At 37.9% G+C, this 22,077-nt stretch overlaps 1 protein-coding gene across 2 annotated transcripts in view; it reads left to right on the top strand.

The window, feature by feature from the left end:
* OXCT1 (3-oxoacid CoA-transferase 1) overlaps nt 1-22,077 on the top strand; it is an 89,252-nt gene that overhangs the window by 63,117 nt on the left and 4,058 nt on the right. The window contains exons 14-17 of one of the 2 annotated variants that reach the window (XM_050716287.1): nt 7,477-7,566; nt 12,321-12,401; nt 15,526-15,627; nt 16,028-16,882. In XM_050716287.1, coding sequence (XP_050572244.1) covers nt 7,477-7,566; nt 12,321-12,401; nt 15,526-15,627; nt 16,028-16,039 — 285 coding nt within the window. In that variant the 3' untranslated portion in view covers nt 16,040-16,882. Of the gene's footprint in view, nt 1-7,476; nt 7,567-12,320; nt 12,402-15,525; nt 15,628-16,027; nt 16,883-22,077 lie in introns of those variants that run through there. The other variant, XM_050716286.1, reaches the window with a different exon arrangement.

Below are 22,077 nucleotides of genomic sequence, written 5' to 3'. Positions count from 1 at the left end.
ACAGGAGCCTTAATTTTAATGCTCAGATTTGGAGTATCGAAACTTAAAGGATTAAGGAGTTGATAATGAAATAAATCAAATCGAAAGAAAAAGTATGCAAAAATTTTAAACTTTATCAAAGATGACTTTCTGAAAAGAAGATATGAGGAAACCCAATTCAAATTTAGTAATAAATCGTTTAATTTGCTAGCTGTAGAGGTCAGTATATCCTAAGACACTAGGAATGTAATTTCGTATGTTGTTGGTATGTGGGCTTGCTTGTTTTTACAGGGCTTCAGAGTATATCTTTTGAAAAGTTTTATACCATATAGGATGGGAGAACTGCACATTCATATGTATACTACATAGTATAAGGGGAACTGCATGTTTGTTGGTAGAAACTTTCGTTTTAAAATGAAAGTACACTGTGGCAGAGGGCAGCTGAGTATGTGATTGCAGGAGTTAAAGTTTGTTTTGTTTTTAAGTTACTATTTGTAGCATCTAATCTAAAAGCGGAGGGCTCCACAACAAGAGCTTTTCTGGCTTGAAATGTTCATTGTTAATGGTGGGAGAAAAAAAAAGCAAGTATCCTTGGAAGCCTTAGAGCATTGTAGGCTCTTCTCTAAGGAGCGCTATTGCAGCCTGTCTGCCTCTTTCTTTGAATAGGAGAGTTGTTGAATAAACTTTGTCTTCATTTTGAATCCAAAGACACTGTCCGGTAACTGTCTGTTGCACAGAGTGCAATCAAACCATCTGTGTTCTAAGTTGTACAACATGTTGTTGTAAGAAAATTTATGAGAAATATTTTTACAATTATTGTTTATAAAATGAATAAAGCACTACCAATTAGATAAATTCTGTATAAATAGAAAATATGCAGATTAATTAGGCTTAGTGACTGTGGTTGTCTCTGAGTACTAATCTGACTTCAATGTCTAGGACATGACTGAGTAGAGCATATGCAACAGCAATTTAACACAGAGGAAGGACAGGACCTGTAGTTACCTAGATTTTCCCTTCAAATCTAAGTTTCAGCGGGATATTGTTTTAATATGAAGTTAGTTTTAGATACTAGTTTTTCATGGACACCTGTCTTGGAATGAAGACTACAGTAGTATATCAGTTTATAGTTTCTCTCGCATAAGCATGTGCCTGGAAGCCCTGGAGAGCTCTTCAGAATGTGGCATGAATTTACTGCCATTGGAAGAGTCCTGGAGCCTCAAAGGAGAAAACGTGTGTTAGCTCTCTCCTTCCACCTTTCTGAGAGCATTTTCTGTCCAATTTGTTTGTGTTTATTCCTCTTCTGCAGACAGCATAATGGAGGGAATATAGGAGCTCACTGTTGGTATTTTATTCATATTCTCTCCTACATTTTCAATGTGGGAAGTGTCAGCTATGTGTTAGGCATCTGTATAATGAGAGCAGCTGAAGAAATTCTGCTTGTCTCAAAAATATGAGCGTATGTCAAAAGGCTTTTGATCTGTGGTTAGTAGTAACAATTGTGACTGCTGTGTGGAACCGTGACTTTCAGGTGAGACTAGTATTATGTTGACGATAATATTTAATTATTGCACAGTATGGTGTGTGCTTGGGGAATGGAATGCAAACGTAAATGGAAGGTTTAACTGCCCCATTACACTGAAATAACATTAATCATTATAAAGCCAATCCATTTCAATGAAGCATGTCACAGACTGTTTTGAGTTGCTCTTGAGATGCAATTTATTTGAATTTCTCTCAATCATTCGAAACTGTTGCCAACAGTTATTTCATGTTAGTTTTACAGGAAAGTAAATGAGCAAAATTTGACTAACTTTCTTTGCACGTATCCCATGCTATCTTAATTTTCTGCTCCTGGAAGGTAAAAATACAAATATAGTTATTGCACTTGTGTATGCTACATTTTAGTGAAAATTTATTAATAAATTTTGCCAAGTATTATAAGTCACTCAAGAGCCTGTATTCCATCCTTTCAAAACTTGTACTTTTAAATTTTGCTGTTCATTGCATATGTTAGGAAATATCTGGTCAGCATTCGTGAAAATCAGGTCATTTTCTGCATGGGTAAGCCCTGGAATTAAAATATTATTTTGTACATTCTTAAAATATAAATATGTATATAATCTTCAACCTGTTGTGCATTTGAGCTGGGCTCAATTTATTGCATTCAGCCAGTATTAACTCTGCGCTGTGTTGTTCCATTGCCTGCACCAATTAAATCCCATTAATGATTTCCTGGATTTTCTTCGTAATGTTTATTCAGTCATACTCAGTAAAATCTAATCTAGCTGTCATAGTTGACATTCAGAATATTTCACGTTCAGCTTTCTCTGTCTCTCTTGATAGTCTTTATCTAGTCTTTTTTGCTGAAGAAATGAAAAGTGAAATACAGGATGAGTTATGGCTATCATTTTATAATCAACTATAAGCATACCTTTCCTTTAAACACAGAACAAGGCTACTAGCAATGGGCAAAGGATTGTGATCTACATTTCTATTTACTTAGAATAGATTTATGCGTATGTATTTTTGTTACCTTCTGATTGACATATTTTTTGTGCAAAGCTAAGGTCTCTGCTAGTATGCAAAAAATAAATAAATCTACACCCACAACAGCTGCTGAGATACTTTTGATAAATATTGCACGTTGGGCTGATGACCTGTGCATGTCACTTGAAGCCACCACATCTGTGAAGACAGACAGTAGCTGTAAAAAGGGGAAGAAGACTTGTGGAACTAAGGTGTGTTAGGAGTCCAGAAGTACTGCTGAGGAGAGGGGCAGAGCGGAAGAGGTTTATCCTTCGACTGCAGTATTAGCACCATAGGCAGTGGTGATGGAGTTATCCTGTATCCACTGCATTACCTTCATTTCTGCTTTTCTTTGTGGAGTTCACACTGTTCTGGTTGTTCTGAATTTTGGTAGCTTTCCCTGGCAAGACATAATTATTTCTTTCATAATTAAGCCAACATTAGCATGGCTTCTGTACTTGCCACTTAGTCCACGTCTGTATTGTCTGTATCTGTCAGAGACCTTATGGGCATTCCCTGTAAACACAGTTGTGAAGTGTGGAGCATTTGAATGGCTTTGCTTATGGATGTGTTTAAGGTTTGTAGGGTTTTTTTTCATTCTGCTTGTAGTCACTCCACGAAGGTGAAGGAGGCGTCTGAAAACTTTGTTTCCACCTTTAAAATCAACACGAATTTTAAATATTGAAATCTTAATTCTCTCATCCTATGTAATTTGTTCAAGGTCTTTCCAGGGACATGCTTCAAAATTCAGATTGAATGGGAAGCCTACGTAAGGACTGTAGCTTAAACTAGAAGCATTCATAATGTTATGTAAGCTTTTTACAACAGATATTCTACTAATTTTGAGCAATGTGTGAGGTAAATGTATTCTTACATAATGGAAAGAAAGAAAACCTGACTGAATCCTGCTCATTTAATACATAATTAGGTCAGTTGGCAACATGGAGAGGGAGATAGCTCAGTTCCTTTTCAAACTGGTATACATTTTCACCTTACTTCTCCTTTGATAATTATTCAAGCTTTTATTTCCATCTGTTTTCTCATCCTTAAAACTCTGCATTTAGCACTGATAAGTTTTTACTGTTTCTTGAACACATCATGCTTTGCTGCACTGTTGATGGGATATCTGTTTGTCTCAAAAGATAATGTTCTTTTAACTTAACCAGACCAATTCAGATGCCTTTTATCCTATGATGATGGGAGTAGCTACAGAATTCAGCTATGGAAGAAAAGTTCTTGCTGCCAGGAATGCAGAGGAAAAATGCAGGACAACAGGATGGATTCAAGACTTTAATAGTGTTTGAAGGCTCCTGAGACATTCTCTTTTCTTTCAGTCACCTTGCTTTAGTCTGTCTAGATTTTCCGTATAAATGCTGCTTCCTTTCCATATAAATGCTGTTACCTGCTTCCTCTAGTATCTTTCTTGCAACATCATTGTAGAAAAACTTCATTCTCTTGAAAAAATTCTTGACTGTCTCACCTGCTTTGGAGTACTCATAAGTTTCTGTTGGAATCCTACAGATTGCCTCCGTCTGATCAAACCAACAGAAAGGTTTCTGCTTAGGAATTACTGTTAAGCTGAGTGACTTTTTCAGGCTCTTTAACATCATATTTTGACCACCCAAATGTTGTTCAGATGTGAAGACATCAAATGAGAAAATATGTACCCTTCTATAACATTTTCTTTAAAATGCCCCATCACTATAGTAACCATATAATTTGGTTTGCAATACATAGGCATTATAAGAAATCCCCCCTCCCATTTTTTTTTAAATGGCTGTCAGGAGGCAAAATTGCTGAATATCTTTGAAATAAACAAATAAAAATCCATCAGGTCCATGACTGTCCTCCTCTTGCACCCGAAGATTACTTGGTCTGAGACGTAGCAAGAACTGCTAAGAAGGAGCATGACGCCAGAGGCAGAATTCCCCCTTGCAACCTGGACCTTTTAACTAATGGTTTGAACAATATAGCTGCAAGGGAACTGTCAGCTTGTTTCTGCCTTCTGTGTAACCCTGTTTATAAGTATTCCCAATGCTGGACCTTTCAGGAAGCACATGGCAAATTCAAAACACGTTTTCTGCTCACTTCAAGCTCTTGCTGGTGAAGTAGTAGTTGTTTTTTTAATAGGGCACTGATAGTTTGAAGCACTGCCAATAAACTAAGTCTTTCCTTCTGGTTTCTTAAGCTAGCAGCACTAATGTGTTTGGAAACTTAAAAAGCTCATCTTTTGGAAAAACAAACATGCAAAGGCTGGGCCTTAGCATGCTTAGAAGGAGCAGGAAACTTGCACATGCACTTTAGTCATTTCTTATTTGAAATATTCTTTTTAATGAGTTACATAAAGCGAGTCAGCATTATGTATGTTATTAACATTGTTATTAAATGCCTTACCAAGTTGACGAGCAAAAAAAAATAATTACCATCTGCAATTTGGCCTGTTCAGTCAAAAATAAATAAAAATGATCTCTACTTTTTTAAAGTGAAATATATAGCTCTCAACCCAGTTAGTGTTCAGCATTATCAAGCCAACCTAGCTGTTATCAGAGGTTTCACATCAGTGTTGGTTGTTGCAGGTGGTCTCCAGGAAGTGAAAATGTTTTTCTATGGCAGATTGCCTTTAAATTTGTAAAGGATTGAAATGAAAGTCTGACTTTTGACAGAGGCAATTAAATATAATATTAAAATTCAAAAGAAAAAATTGCTTATTGCTTGTAAATGTGCAGTGTTTATAAATATCAAAACTGGTTTGGTCTGCATGTTTCTCCTAAGCAAAAAGAAACAAAATGTCTTCTGGGAATCACATTTTTGACTGGAGTATTTTAATTCAAATTTAGAATGCAGCTGGCCCTGTTCTAATACGGTGTGCAGGACAGGGCACATTGTGAGACTTTGGTAGGTGCACTGAGAATAATGTAAGGCTCTTCTCCTTTGGATACTCCTCAAAATAAAAGCATGCTTGGCTATTTGGAGATAATGCTTAAATAATTTGCTTTACCTACCAGTCACCGTACAGTGACGAGAATGTTTGCTTGAACAACAGCAGATACAGCGATTTAAAGGTCCTCAAGTCCTTCTCAACTCTACTTGCTTTTTCCTGTTCCCACGTACATGAAGGAATGAGATCTCTTGTCAGATTACTCTATGACAGCTTCTTCAGCAGTACATTTGTCATTGCCCTTTATCTGCAGCTATTTCTTCAGATGTTTCCTAATTGCTGTAGCTCTTTACTAGGTAGTAGAACTGAGTCCTGAAAAGTGAACTAATGGTGTTGCCAGGGTAGGAGCGTTGATAGCATAATCCTTGATGCGAACTTATTTTGAGTTACTGGGGAGATAATATGTTGTCTTCAGCTACTCTGCATTATCTTGTCAGTGACCCTCTGGCAGGCTGATGAGAGGTCACTGCAGTCTCTGTAAGAGCTCTGTATTTCAAGGTGGGTTTGAGAATGATCAGAGCTGTGCCGGGAAGCCAAATACAGAGATAAATCCTGTCATCTCTTTTAGGCTTGTGTTTGCAAAGAAATATTTAATAGGAGTGTTAATGTAATTAATATTACTCTGATATAAGAAAATCTGAAGGGCTCGTTTATAGATAAAGGAAGATATGATTTATTCTTCACTGTACAAAACAATTTTTTTTATGTGTATTGCCTTCATTATGATGAAGAGGTTTTCAATAAATTGCTGTCCTGACAGCTTAATGAGGCAAGTCTCTTCCATGTGTTCTGCGTCATGGGCCATGGCTGCTAATGGTACCGAACTATATAACTAATAAACAAAAGCATAAGAGAAAAGCTTTATGCTAGGAAGTTTCCAAGTTGTTTAACCATATAATTTTAGGCCTAGTATAAAACAGCATACAATATATTTCTGTACTTCATTCATTTTAATGACAGATAACAAGCAGCTAAAACAGAATGAATACGAAATATTTGAGACAAAATAGTTGATTTTAATCTCCAAAATTCCTTGCCTCATGTTTCCTGCTAACTTTACCTATCACGCAGGTCCCCTCCCCAGCAACTCAGGAGTGACACATGAAGTTGTTAGCTTGTGGTTTTGGGGTTACTCTGGTGTTTGTTGTCCAAAAGTGACTCTTCATACTAGTAGAAGATTGTACACAAGGTCATTGCGCATCAGAAGTTTGCTGAGCCCGGCAAGCCAAGCAAGCCTTGCTGCTTACCTTCCAAGATCAGACGCATTCAGTTTAAGATGTTGGAAGCAGTCAGGGGTTGAGTGTCACAGCATTATGAAAAGCTGAACACCAAGCCATAATACAGCTGTTGTGATGACAGGTGCAATTGTGACACTCTTTAAAAAAAAAGGAGGAGTCACAGAGGCAGAAGGCATTTCTTGGCTTGAAGGAGAAACAGAAGTGAGTACTGATTCAAACTCATTTATTGCCCCTGTTCTGAAATGACATCCAAATACATCTGGAATGGAATAAAAAGAATGGTTTATGCTAATCTAGTGATACAAGCAATGTCTTTCTGAACTGGCAGGTGGAGACTGCTCTGATGTTCTTGTTGTTACATTTAAAATCAGTTATTTACTTTTGAGACAATGAGATTTCTAACATTGTGAGAACGAACACTTTGTATTTACAGTATTAGAACCATTGGAAGTAGCTTAATTGCTCCTCAGCATCAGGGCTCCCACTGTCACTGTTCAGGTGTAAGTTACACCCAGGACGCCTCACATGGCAGTGGGTCCTTATTCCACTCATTGTTCTCCTCCTATTTGCATCACATAGACCCTAGGATGGTACAACTGTTTCCTCTCAGGGGAAGCTCTGGTAGTGTTTGAATACAGTGGTCATGAATAATGTGGGTTTTCTACACAGGAAAAAGATAAATACCTTGTCCTGTCATTGCAGCCAATATGTTCTTTCTGTTTTTGTTTGTTTGTTTGTTTTGTTTTTCATTTTGGTAGAAATGTTACATTTCTATTAAAAATCTCATTTTAGGGTAAGATGGTGAAAGGAATGGGGGGTGCCATGGACCTGGTATCCAGTGCCCAGACCAAAGTTGTTGTCACCATGGAGCACTCAGCCAAGGTAAGGCTCTGCTGCTTCTTTCTATATAAGTCTCTTGTGCTGTAGCAAGAAGAAAAATAGTAATAAAGAAGACTTTTTACATTCATACTTCTTCTGTCACTTTGTGAGGATTTGACAGTTTTGCTGCTAGTTATGAGGGGGATGCAACAGGAGGATAGGTTAGTATGGTTCCTTGACTCTTGTGAGTTAATCATTCACCATAGAAAAAATGAAATATTAATTTGATATTTTAAAAGCTGCACGCATTTTTTAGTTGCTTCATGCATATTTAATGAGTGGTAATTGCCAGAGCTACAGTAGATGCTACCCTAGAGATTTTACTCTTTACCTCAGAATAATTTGAGAAATGAGGTTCCCCGTGGCTAAATATTTGTTATGATGGATAGATATTTACCTTTGAAGCTGTCAGTCATATTGGTACTGACAGCTTGATAAAACAGATCTTTTTGGCATGATGCAATGCAGGCTGCCTTTCATATTATACCACTATGTGCTAGAGATTAATCTAGAGATGACTTTATGGAGGCTTATAGAAGTAAGCAGTCTCCCCCAGAAGGTCATAGGAAACTTGTCATTTGAAACTTCTAGAGTGGGACTGTCCAAACTGAGAAAAATGAGCCAAAGGACAAAATCTTCTATTCTTGGAGAACTAAAACAAATGTTTAAAAATTAACTTCCTGTTTCATTTCTGTGCTTGTTATTCCAATTTTGTTATGTGTCTGCAATAAGAATTAGCTGTGTGTATTTAAGATCAATATTCCTGCCAGAATTCATAAGGAATTTGCATGATAAGCTAAATATATTAATGGTTGTGGGGTTGTGTTTTTTTTTTTTTTAAATGTGATTTAGGCAATGAATCTTCATTTTCCATGTTTTTAAACTTTTTTTTTTTGAAATCGGACAATTCATACTGCGTTGTGTCCTCAAGTAGCACATTCTAAGCAGCAGGACTGAGATTGACCCAACAGTTATTGTGTGCACATGTGTAAATAAGTAAAAGTGCAAAGCATCCTGACTACATCCCTATCACAGTCCCTCCTCCCCCACCAAATTGGATGTGTAATTATCCATTTGCTCAGACACATACTTCAGGTATTAATGTCATCTGAATAAATATTTATGTTAGACTTCAAGTTACTGTAGAATTCAGTTAAGGGTCAGAGTCCACACACTGTAATTATTTATGACAATTTATCTCTTAATAGCACTATTACCAAACTCTTTTGTCAGTACAATGTTTGGAAGTTGTTTAATTGTTCTTTTTAGTCAATAGGAACACTGAAACTTAAGAAGATAGGAACACGGATTCACTCTGATAAACAGTTCAGGCATAGACTTATTTATTTTGGTATACATATACATAAGACGGGCCTTTATATTGATGGGGTGCCTGGTGTGCACTTCTAGAAAGCCTATTACAGGCTTTCATAAATTATTTATTCTGCTTTTATAAGAAGGCACTGCAAAACTAACCTACATAGGTGATTTTTCAATTTTATCCTTACTTTAAAATGGAAGGCTCCCAGTATTCTTAGTGTTCTTTCTTCTTACCTGTCCTCTTTTGGGGCTGCTTCTTGTTTGTCCAAAAATGGACAAGATGAAGTATAGAAATCTAGTATTCAAAAATCAGAATCTGCTTTTACAGCTTTTTAGATGCTCCTTGGAAAGGCAGGGTGGTGATGAATAAGCAAATATAGCACCTGTGACACCAGTTCTGAAAGTCAGAAGCCTTCTGTTGGGGTGACTGCTTCTTACAGAGCTGATCTTATATTTACACCTTTTTATTTCTTTACCACAAAGATTTTCTCAAACTGTTATTTCATCCATATGTAAGCATTGTAACATTAAAATACATTTTTCTAAGAGTGTACTCCTTTGAGTATGCATTTTGCAGTTTTCAAAGACAGCAGTAGGCTGAGTCCTTGCAATGCATGCAAAATACAATTTACAGTTACTTACGGGGGTGAAACTATTACCTGTCTTCACGCTCAAAGCAGTACTCAATTTTCCTTTATTTAAAAATAAAACTAATCACCCTTTGCCCTAAAGTGATTAAATTTTTAATTACTAAAATGTTTATATTAAATTAAAACTGAAAGATACGGAAGAAAAATGACTTTAAATGACTTTTGTAGAAGACTTCATTTTAAGAAATGTCATTGAGGCAGGGTAGCATAGAACTGTGTAAAATAATAAAGACAGGGATGCAGGATGGCTAGTCACTGCCTTACAAAAGAAATAAGGGTAGCCAACTGAAAAGAGCAATAAGCACGTCTCAAACAGCAAGAAGTATTTTTCATAGCCAACTAATGAAGTTGTGGATCTTTGGCAGGATGATATAAGAGCTCAAAGTATTGAATATATATGAAAGGGATTAAACTGTTTTAAGAATTCAAGTTCATCAGTGACAATTAAATAGCATTGACCAGAAGCAGTCTCTAGCTCAAGAAATTCATATGTCACAGCATCTCAGGAACCAGAAGGGCATACCTGTTCAAGGGTGGCTCAATTTTTGTTCTATGTGCTTAGGCCACTGTGAGACACTTGGCAAATGGTCTTGAGTCTAATTTGTTATGAAAGTTCTTAATGTATTTTTTGCTAAATTACTTTTTTTTTTGTTTGTAACTGTGAAGAACAGTAATAGAATGTTGAGTTGTTATTTAATCTCTGAACACTCACTGTGCCCATTCAGCTATATACTGCCTAAGAGAAATAAAAGTCCTTCACCCCCCCATTATTGACATGTTTTGCAAAACATAATAAAATAATGGCTGGTAATTGTTTCATGTTGTGAAATGAGTTGTCTACACCATTCAAAAAATAAAATGAAAACTAGTTTTAAACATGTGATTTGGACGTGGCTGAAACGTAAGAGCACTGAATTGAAAACTTTTCTGTCATTGTGAATAGTTTTGATTTTTGATGTGTTTGGAAAATTATGAGCATTTTTGGTTCTTCAGTAGCAGAATTTAGAGGAAGCAGACTGAAACACCTTAAGACTTTGGATATCTACATGACAGTCTTTTCTTCCTTTATCTGAGCAAATCCTGTATAAATTCAGACAGAAAAATTAATGCAATTCTATTTGGATTCCCATTCTGATAGTGTCCTGATGGAAGAGATCCAAAAGTCACTTTTCATGGTAACTGGTAATACAGGAATGTTCAGCTCTTCTGTTAAAAAGCTGGAACATATCAGTTCTTAGGGTCACAGGAGCCATTCAGGCTGTCAGCTCTTCAAGTCCATGTTATTTCAGTCTCAACTAGACAGCAAGAAGAGATACTGCAATTCAATGCCTTAGAATTACACCTGATATGTTACGGAGGATACTACAGATAGTGCAGGTTAACCTTGGCTCTTAAGAAAAAGGTGCAGGAAGGTCCTTAAGATAGACAAGATAAAAGTTGATCAATTGAAAGTAACATACTATCACAAGTTGTCATTTTTGTAAAGAGTGATCAAGTTTCATCAGAGTAGTTGCCTTGATACCAGATGTGGATCTTGCCAATATAATTATAATTATAATGAAAAAGTAGTTATTCACTGAAAAAGATAAATGGAAAAGCACATGCGCTGCTCGTTTTGTTATCACTTGGGAATCAAACTGGCTGAGATATGGTTCCCCAATTTATATTAAGCCTTAAGACAAATTGATGATTGTAAATTTAAAAAGTATTGCATTCAGATAGTTAAATGGGACATGCAATACTCCAAGAGTTTTGAAATGCACAATTGAAAATCGATAATTAGAGAAAAAACTCGTATAATAATGGGAAAAATGTGCACTTAATGGTACCTGTGTATAAGGCTCACAAGATCCTGACTAAAAACATGGTAATCTATCATATCCATTTGGAGCTATTGCGGCTATTGCAGATTTAGAAAGATCTAAAGCCATTTGTGACCTATTAAAAAAAAAAAAAAAAGAGGGAAAAGAACATAAAACCGTGCCATCCAAACCTTACACAGCCAACTTTGTGACAGAAGCTATGTTTTTTCATTAGGTAATATTTTTCCCAATATTTAGAGTAGCTGCTGTTTGATGCCCTAAAAAAAGGAAATGCTGTAGAGTAAATCCTGTTTTCTTCACATACATTCTTTTCTACCATACATGCGGGCTAATTTGTTCTGTCTAAAATAAATATAATGCAACTTCTCTGTAGTATTTGAAGATGAGTATATCTCACTCACCTCTTAGTGTGCTTCTGTGCTTTCCTGGAGGGATGGAGGAAATAGGAATTGAATGTGGGAAAAGAAACTCAATTTACTAGTTTCAAAGCATGACTGGGCACTTGAGCCCTAGGGATTTGAAATGCCTGTGTGTATGGCTGATCCTGCAAATACTGTTCATAATAAAGTATAAGACAGAAATGTCATGCCCACAATGTCATTTTTGTCTAATTTTTGTCCTTTATATGTCATCAGTGAGGTCCCATGTGTATCTTATCCTCACATTGCAAATCATTAAGCAGAAGTATGCAGAAGTTGTAAACACAGGAGCCCACTCAGTGGTGCAGTAAGACTCCTATTCGTCATCATCCCATATCTAGGGTTTTATTTACAACTGTCCCAAATTGCCAGAGGTGTAATGTGCAATAGACATGAATTCGGAGAGTATTCTGAATACAGTGAATGTTTCAGTAACACTGAATACCTACAGCTGTGATTTTCCCTTTTCAAGTACATATTTGCATTGTGAATAAGTTGCATTGTTTTTTTTAAATTAACGTTTGTCTGTATATTGTTTAACACAGGGCAATGTCCATAAAATCTTGGAAAAATGCAATTTACCACTTACTGGGAAACAATGTGTAAACCGCATCATTACAGAGAAGGTAAAGTGCTTTTCTTGTCAATAGTTTGTTCCTCTATTCCTAGGAAGTGCAACTCAGTAAAAGCAGTAAAGCTTAGTAAAAGTGAATAATATGTTCAGTAGATGTGACCAGTGAAGGCTAAAAAATTCCCTTGGAGTTCAGTTCCAGAGACCTGGTGGCTCATTTTTCCTTTTAAATCTCTCACCATTGACATCAAGCATACCAGATGATGTTCTTAGACGCCTTCAGAAGAGAGATGCCATCCATGAGAAGTATGCAAAGTATGTATCTGCTTATTTTTCCCAAAGTATACTTGAAAATTCACCTCATGAGTGCAAATCCTGGAATACACGTTTTCCTCAAGTATACATGCAGGGCAACGGTTCTGTAGCACATACATGTCAGACGATTAGCATCTTTCTTGGTGTATACTACAGACTTTCAGGGAAATATGACCTGTAGCTGTAGCAGGGCTTTAATTCTTTTGTCCTTACTTGATTCCACTTGTGAAGCAATTTACTGTCCAATGCAAGTCCTTGTGAGCATCTGATATTGCTGATGCTCAAAGTACGTTAGTGGATCTTTTCAGCAGAGGATCAGTGACTTGGGATTTTTGCTGTAATCATACTCCTTTTATTATCAATGTTTACATTTTTAAAGGCTTAGAGTAGTCCCTCTGTGAGCCATCTGTCATACAAAGTAGAATACTTCAAAGGTGTGGATATAGAATTTATTTTTACCCAGTGGTATATTGCTACTGTCATTTAAAGTTTTCCTCGATAAAGGAAGGGAAACTAAATGAAAATGGGCAAGTTATAATGCAGTTTTCTACTAACTGGCCACATACAAATGTAAGGTACAAAAAAAATGAACTGAATAAAGGCTGACAGAAAATAAACAACATGCAGAAATTTTCTGAGTGACCACTCATCAAATCTGTCTGTTGTATTAAAAGATGACACAAATGCACAACAGTTCTTAGATTGTATTCTAAACTGTTTCTGCTCTAGCTTCCTAGGGTGGATGCTCCTTACACCCAGCCTCTCTTTCAAAACTCAGAAAAGCTATTTCAGTCCAAGAGAATGGTTTGGGTTGGAAAGGACCCTAAATATCACCTAGTTCTAACCCCCACCATGGGCAGGGACGCCTTCCACCAGACCAGGTTGCCCAGAGCCCCGTCCAGCCTGGCCTTGAGCACTGCCAGGGATGGGGCATCCACAGCTTCTCTGGGCAGCCAGTGCCAGTGCTTCACCAGCCTTACAGTAAAGCATTTCTTCCTCATGTGTAGTCTCAATCTACCCTCTTTTAGTTTAGAGACATTGCTCCTTGTCCTATTGCTACATGCCCTTGTAGAAAGTTCCTCTCCAGATTTCCTGCAGGCCCCCTTTGTGTACTTGGAAAACTGGTATAATGTCTTCACAGAGCCTTCTCAGCTGTTCTTCATAGGATAGATGCTCCAGCCCTCTGGTCATCCTCATGGCCCTCCTCTGGATTCAATCCAACAGTTCCACGTGTTTCTTGTGCTGGGGGCCCCAGAGCTAAGTGCAGGACTCCAGGTGGAGCCTCGTGAGGGCAGAGCAGAGGGGGAGAATCCCCTCCCTCACCCTGCTGGCCACGATGCTTTTGATGCAACCCGGAATATGGTTGGCCTTCTGGGCTGCAAGTGCACACTGCTGGCTCATGCTGAGTTGAGCTTTTCACCACCAGAACCCCCAAGTCGTTCTCCACAGGGCTACTCTCAGTGGGTTCTCCCAGCCTGTCTTTGTGTTTGGGTTTGCCCTGGCCCAGGTGCAGGACCTTGCCCTTGGTCTTGTTGAACTTTGTGAGGTTCGCATGGGCCCACCTCTGAAGCTTATCAGTGTTCCTCAGGATGGCATCCCTTCCCTCCAGTATCAACCACACCACACAGCTTGGTGTCATTGGCAAACTTGCTAAGGGTGCACTTAATCCCACCCTTTATGTCATCAGCAACGATGATGAGTAGTGCTGGTCCCAATACTGACTCCTCAGTGACATCGCTCTTCACTGGTCTCCACCTGGATATTGAGCATTTACTGTAACTCATTGAACGGGACCATCAGGCCAATCCTTTATCCACTGAGTGGTCCATCTCTCAAATCCATGTCTCTCCAATTTAGAGACAGGAATGTCATACAGGACAGTGTCAAATGCTTTGCCCAAGTCGAAGTACGCGACGCTAGTTGCTTTTCCCTTATCCACCAATGCTGTAACCCTGTTTTAGAAGGCCACCAAGTTTGTCAGGTGTGATTTGCACTTAGTGAAGCCATAAATCAGTCCTATATGTCCAGAGGACTGTCAAGCTTCAGCACACTTCTGTGGGTGCATAAGACTTCACTTTCACTCCCAGTTCAATTTTCACTGCACTTTTCCTACTGATTGCATTTTAGAAAAATTAATATAGACCTTATAGTTTCCCCGGCAACTAGATTGCAACCTATATACTTACCTCTGGCAGGCCCCATTAAAGTGCATGCTGTTTTACAGGTGTTCTTATTTAATGTGTTTGTGAGCCTCAGAAGTGTAAAGCATGTCTTGTGAAGACGCCAGAAAGAATAGCCTTTGCTCCTTCAGCCACTTCTCCCTAGGCTTGTTATTGAAAATAAAACAAGAAACCTTCTCGTTCATTGCTAGCTTCTGAAAATACTAAAATTAGAACTGAGTGTTTCATAGCTATTGGAGAAGCTCATCATCTGATAAGGTGATCAGGCACCCTGTACCTCTCTGCTGGCCTAAAAACAAAACAGAAGGGTGAGGGAGACAATGGCTTTCCCTATTTTCTTTTGTGATCTCTTGGTAGACATTGTGTTGCAGCAGAGAATATCTCAGCCCTTTCCTTTGTGCCAGATCGGAGCAGGAGGCACAGTCTTTATTTCGTACAGCAAAGAACAGTTGCACATTTTTTCCACAAAATCAACATATCTTATACTTTAGATTCTTTTAGGTACAGATAAATGCTGCAGAAATCATTATTGTTCATTCAGAAAAGTGAAACCAGTTTTTAACGGCATCATTTGTTACTGAAGTAACTCTTTTCAGAACATTACTTTGTACAGTATCACTACTTACTTCCTCCTTCTTTTATATACATTAAAAAAATTAATTGTGTTCTATTTGAACCTGACAGGCTGTGTTTGATGTGGACAAAAAGAAGGGGCTCACCCTTGTGGAAATCTGGGAAGGACTGTCAGTGGATGACATCAAGAAAAGCACTGGCTGTGACTTTGCAGTAAGTCATTTCACAAACAAATATATACAAATATATTCCCAAACAAATATACTCTGGTGTCTGAATGAGTATTCACAAATAATCATCCCCTCAAGACTCGTAGGTACAGTAAGTTTCTTCCTTAAAGGTGAGGCATTGGTAGATTTACCCAGGAAGAGAGTTTATGGGATATTTTAAGGCTAACCTAATATGATTATATTAGGTAATGGTATTAGAATCCAGGTGGAAAAAAACAGAAAAGATGGAGGAATAGCTAGGAGTAAAAAGGGCAGTGTGGAAGGGGAACCTCAATTCCCTGTATGCTTTGAAGAGGGGAGCTGGTGAGCTGAAAGGGGAGTCTGAAAGGTGGTTGAATATTTGTACTTCCACTGTCAAAGTTTACCTAATTCTCTAATTTTAGGTGGGGCTGTGAGTCTTCTCAACAGGGATCGCTACATGCATGCATCCACCCTGGTTACTACTGCCAGACAATTACATCACAGAATCGTAGAATCACAGAATGGTTTGGGTTGGAAGGGACCTTAAAGATAACTAGTTCCAACCCCCCTGCCATGGACAGGGACATCTCAAAGCTCCTGTTTTAGTGGGATGCTATACTGTTGATATCTTTCCTTTTCCAGTGCCTTGTTCTTAATCCATAAACCCACTGCCATTTTACCTTCACATTCTGTCTTAAGCCTCATTTAATGCTAACACAAAACTGGCTTGTTAACGGAAAAATGTAGTGCGCTGGAGTGTAACTGATTCTGTAGGTGTAGCCAATAACAAATACAGTTTTGTCATGGCCTTGTCCTGCACGGATATCAAAAAATATTTTTCTTGTGTTGTAAAGTTGGGGCAGGTCAGCCCTTTTTTGGTGAGGACAGCAAGTCTGACGGGTATACCTTGGGTGCTGTAAAAATGGTTGAGAAATATTTGGTAGTGAAGTGTAGTATTCTTTTTGATAGTGAAGTGTAGTATTCTTCCTCTTCACAGAGTTAAGAGAAGCAGGGCTAGGGCACATAAATGTAAGATTGAAGAACAGTTATTATGTGAAAGAGTTTGTTATTAAGGCTTTGAACATACAATTGTTAATAATTAAAATATTCTGAGTAATGAACGCGTGGAATTTAATTAATTCCATGTCCATTAGAGAGCACTTTTGACAACCAAATGTGATGGTGTATGCTTTTCTTGTGGAATTTTAAATATTTTAAATAAAAAGCTGTTCGCTTGTAAGAAAATATTCATTTATCCGTAAATAAAAAATGTTCTGTTAAATATGAGTAACCTGCGACTGCAGAGTGCAGGAAATTGCTACAAAATCACTTTGCTCTATTATTCATTTTCTGTGTAACATTTTGTGGAAGTCATTTTTATTTTTTACTTTACAGTAGTGGCAAGCTTCTATATTTAGCAATTCCGTGTGCAAAAGAAATTATTCATTCACTTCTGTCTATGATTTAGGAAAAAAATGATACATTTTTTAAAATGTCAGTATCAGGGCTTCTTTTTCTTCAGCTGATCAACCTCTCAAACAGCTAGCACCCAATACCAAAGCATAAAAATGACCTTGTAGATTTGTATCTATGGCAATCAGTCACTTGCGTAGTTCTGATGTATTTAGTTTGAGGATTAACTATGGGCTGGATTTGAAGAGTGTCATGTTTAGTAACCATTTAAATAGACTGAAACTACAGGAAAGTACTTTCCTATCAGAAGACACCATCCCTTATATGTTCCAAACTTGTTTGTTTGGGAGGAGTTGGTTTCTTTTTGGTTCAGGTGGCCTAAATACATAGTTACATTTGTATATGTTTAATTGAGCATGTATTACCTGCAGTAAACTCCAGGAGCCCATGTTGAAGGCAATGGAAGAAGTGGGGACCAAAGAGTTCAAATAAATTTTTATTAGGACTATTAGGACCAAAGAAAAGATTAACACCACCCACTGTCCCATTAGTGCTTTCCTGTAAATGTTACAAAAGAGTGGTATAAATTTTGGATCCTTGGGTTAGCACTTGATGAGAGGTATAGCGCTGTCAGTGTCTCTGGGATCTGTCAGACCAGGTTCTGGAAGGGACTCTTCAGTGCCACCCTATTTCCTGGTTCATGAAGACAAACTCTAGTGCAGTCTGCTTTGTACAGCTGCCTTGGTCATACATGAAATCATGAGCTGCACTAAAGGATCTGTGGGCATGAAAAATGTAGATGCTGCTTGGTTTATGCAATTTTATATATTTATCTTAAAGCATGCAGCTTCCATAAATGCTTGCAAACCATGTACTGTGCTGACCTCTGCCCGGGTATGTGCATAGGTTGACTTTACATTCTGGTTGGTAGCTCCTTAAAAGCTCCTGAAATCTCTACAGCTCTGCAAATGGAAGGAGTGAACTACCATGATTTGTTTATTAAAGTCATGACACAGAAGAACACTTCCTTTCTCCCATTTTCTTTCTTTCTGCTTTTCCTCCTTTCCTTTCATCTTTCTTTGTTTCCACTAAACATGTTTCCAGGTCACGGTGACCCAGTCCTCCTCCTCTGATTGAAATCTTCAGCAAAACTGATACTGACATCAGTGACAGCAAGACTGGGTCACTGTTGCATGATGTTAGACCCTTGAGGGCCTGATTCTCATAAACAGTGAACACTTACAGCGCTTAATTTTGAAGTTGAGAAAATAAAGAGACTTGAGCACAGTGGTAAGCAGTTGTTTAGAAAGCAGTATCCTTGGTCTGTTTTTCCAAATTTCAATGCTCTGCCTGAGGCCTCTTTGCAAGAGTAACAGTTGTGCTTGCAATTACGTACACTGAATGAGGTATCTTGTCTATATTGATGACAAGGAACTTAAGGGATACTGTATAGCTAAAGCAGGGTTTTTTTGAATCGTATGTTTTAGTAGTTTGGAACAGAACTAATAGGTGGAAAAAGAGGAGCTATCCCTTTTCTTACAGCTTTTCAGTGAATGCATAGAAAAATCTGAACTAAAATTAGCATATCTCTATGTTTGTTACTAGTGAGAATTTCAGGAATGACTCTGCCTTCATATATAAGTATCTCTCCCTGTGCAAGCTACTTCTCTTTGGGAGGGGAGAGCTTTATAGTGTTTGTGGCTTTTGAGACACATTTGGCTATACATTCCCATTTTCACAGCCTGCTTATTTGGGAAAACATCACCTGAAGGACATTTGCAACATGAAAATGACAAAGGAAAAAGGATTTAGAGTCAACAATCTTGATTTTAGACTGGCATCATATCCAAAATAAACAATTCAACCTCAATTTTACTGCACTGTGAAGACGAAGTGTTGGCTTATCTCATGTGCTTAAATCATATTTACTGCTGCCTAGCATGTAGATTACTTTGGCAGGTAATCTGTTTTGGCTTGTGCTGGTTTATACCTGTGATGAGACTGTGAGAAAACAGACGGAGAAACCATACATTTGCAGATGTAAAGATCATTGTAAAGATCATCACAGTAAGTTTGCTTAACCTGAAATAAAATAGAGATAAAAAATTATTTCCTTTTTTTAAATATAATTTGAGAGCTCAGCTTTACAAAAAAGGTTCTTAAAAGATAATACAGAGTTTAGGAAAAGCATCTGCTAGGACAAAGGAAAAATTAGGTAGTTGAACAGCATTTGACTAGTGTATGTTTAAAAATAATCGACTGTCTAAGCTCCAGTCAGTGAGTGCAAAATACCGGAGGACGTGGTTTTAGCTTCTGGAAATATATTTTACTTTGAGGAAATGGGCTGTTGCAGGATTGAATCCATTTTTAAATGGATGTTGTGTTTTTTCCTTATCAATCATCCCCACTACAGAACTCACAGTAGGAGCAGATTTTTCTACAAAAGCAGATGTTAGAAATGCGGTTTGCATTTATCTGCAATTTCAAATAATTAAGAGTTAATAAGGGATAAGCTACTTTTATTATTTTAACAGTTATGCTTCTCTTCTCTGCTCTGCTCTGCACAATAACTTGCTTTTGTACTCCTGATGAGATCATTAGAAGTTACTGGGACTCAGCATCATTCAGAATCAGCCCTTGAAAGAGCTGCTCGCTGTAAATAAACATAACGGAATCAGCATAGGGATGTTTGTGTAGCTGAAAAGTGTTATTTGGGGCTGGAAATCAGGAAGTCAACAAGCTTGAATTCTAGGGAGTCCCTGAGGCCATGTGTCCTCAGCTCAGGTCTTCCTCTTAGCAGGTCTGGGGCTGCATACCAGACTGCAAAGGCAAGCAGCTCCCAGTACTGCCTGTTCAACGTTAGCAAAGCCTGTTGGAGCTTCCAAGATCAGCTGTTCTTCCTGTAAGTGAAATAACATTGAAAATGTGTTGCTTAGGATGTACTGCAGGAAAGTAGCAACTATGCATCTGTGTACTGTAAAATAGCCTTTGTCAAGCGCATTCAGCCCTTATCAAATGCTGTGCTGTTAGCAGAGTGATACCGAATTGACTGAGTCTGCTGGTATTTAAATTAGCTTTCTACATTTCAGACTTGATTATTTCTTGTTTTTCAAGCCCAGACCATCCCTTTCCTTATGTTAGCATTTTTCTGCTTATTTAATCACATTTATTTAGAGCAAACATTTCTAATTGCATCCAGTTCTTAGCGGTGCTGGGCTCTTGCCACCTCTGTTCAGCAGGCACAATGGCATTTCTGCACTCCTGGGGATCAGAGCCTTTCAGACACGAATAGTGGTACACACAAATGACAGTTGCTTACATCAAATGTGCAGGAATTACATGTAATGTAATATGTTCATTGACATGTAAAACACTTGAGGTTTTGATAGTACCAAAATCTAGCAGAAAAACAATAATCTCCTCCATTAATTGCCTTTTGTCATTATTTGCAGAATACAGATTTTAAGGGTGCTGTCTTCATCCTCCAGCTTTTGTCTTTATCTCAGTACCACCATCCCTAGGTGAGGCAGAAATAGGCCCAAATAAAACGAGGTACATGCCCACTTCGAGTTGGAAATGTTGAAATATGTCTGGAACTAGCTTGGGAATGTTTATTTTTTCCAGCTCCTTTGCACCTATAGCTGTTACATCTATTTATTATCCTCATTTACGCAGAACTTTGAAAAATCAGTGAACAGTTTACATCCACTGAAGACATTTCATTAGCATTTGATATATTAAACACACTCTTCACAAGTTAAGCTTTTCTCAGTCACTATTCTCATAAAGTTATAGGCAGTGACATTTTGTGGCTGGAGGAAGGATAGAAATCAAACTGGTATAGGAAATACAGTCCTATATGTTTGGAAATACAGCCTTCCCTGTGCTTGGAAAAGGCCCATATATATCATTCTTTTGTAAGTTGGCTTGTTCAGTACTATTAAGTGAAAAAGGTGGGATAAGGAGGCAGAAGGAATGCAGAATGTGATGTTTCAGTGGGACACACTAACCAACGAGGAGCCACATATCTGTGGTACTGTCTTTCCTCTAGAAAGACTAAGATCACGCAAATTGTTTTTGATCCTCATCCTGGGGCATTTAAATAAGGCTGAGAACAGGATATATTTAATGAGGCTTGGATCTTCTGCGGAGAGGTTTTCCTCAGGGTGTTATGTAGATCTGCAGTCATGGTTCAAACAGTTGTTAACCAATGCTGCTCTTTGCTCTGAACTCTTCTCTGCATTACTCCCATTTATACCTTCAGTCTTCATCCACTTTCCTATTTAGGCTTAATATGTTTTATTTTTGGTCTGCTGGATATCTTTTAATACAACTAACAGATTTTATGACTGTATAGAATTAAAACAGTATGTGTGTCCTGACATAAAAATGAATGTGAATGGAAGAAGGCAACTTTAAAATCAATAATAGTTAAAATTAGAGGTATTGCACTATATGTACACTATACATATATTATACTGTAGGTATATGGTATATGTATACATTTGATTGTACACTGCCTGCTAATATGCATGTTCCACAACTCTAGTTGACTACTTCTGTGCAGACCTACCATTGACACACAGCATCCCATCTCCAGGTGTGTTGGGAGGAAAAAACAGGATGAACTTAGCAGTTGAGCAAAGAAGGGAAAGTATTAGTTTAGGATTCTTTGGCATGCTTGTTTTAATACTGACGTTGTGATTCAGTCAGGTATTGAATATCATCTGCGTTGTTGCCTCTGCATCGTTAGGTGTATTGGTGCATGAATGCAAGTTGGCTAGGTGAAGGTTGAAGCACCAGCCCGTCTCTAGCTACCTCTGTTATTGATGTTCATGGCAAGCACTGCCCCGCTGTGCACAAACTATGGCCTTTTATGGTCCAGTATTAACAAAGCCATGGCTTGTTCTTGAGATGTTCACACACCATCCTATATGTTGTATAATTGAGTTGCTGCTTCACCTGAGTTCAGCTATCATTTCTGCTGGCACTGGAAGCCCTCCACAAAGACCACACAGTTAACAGGGGCAAGTAGAGGTTCAGCTGTCCAGGATTAACC

This window comes from Cygnus atratus, chromosome Z, assembly GCF_013377495.2.
Source record: "Cygnus atratus isolate AKBS03 ecotype Queensland, Australia chromosome Z, CAtr_DNAZoo_HiC_assembly, whole genome shotgun sequence".
Taxonomy (NCBI): Eukaryota; Metazoa; Chordata; class Aves; order Anseriformes; family Anatidae; genus Cygnus; species Cygnus atratus.
Note: the sequence above shows the minus strand (reverse complement) of the source record. Positions and strands in the feature narration are given on the sequence as shown.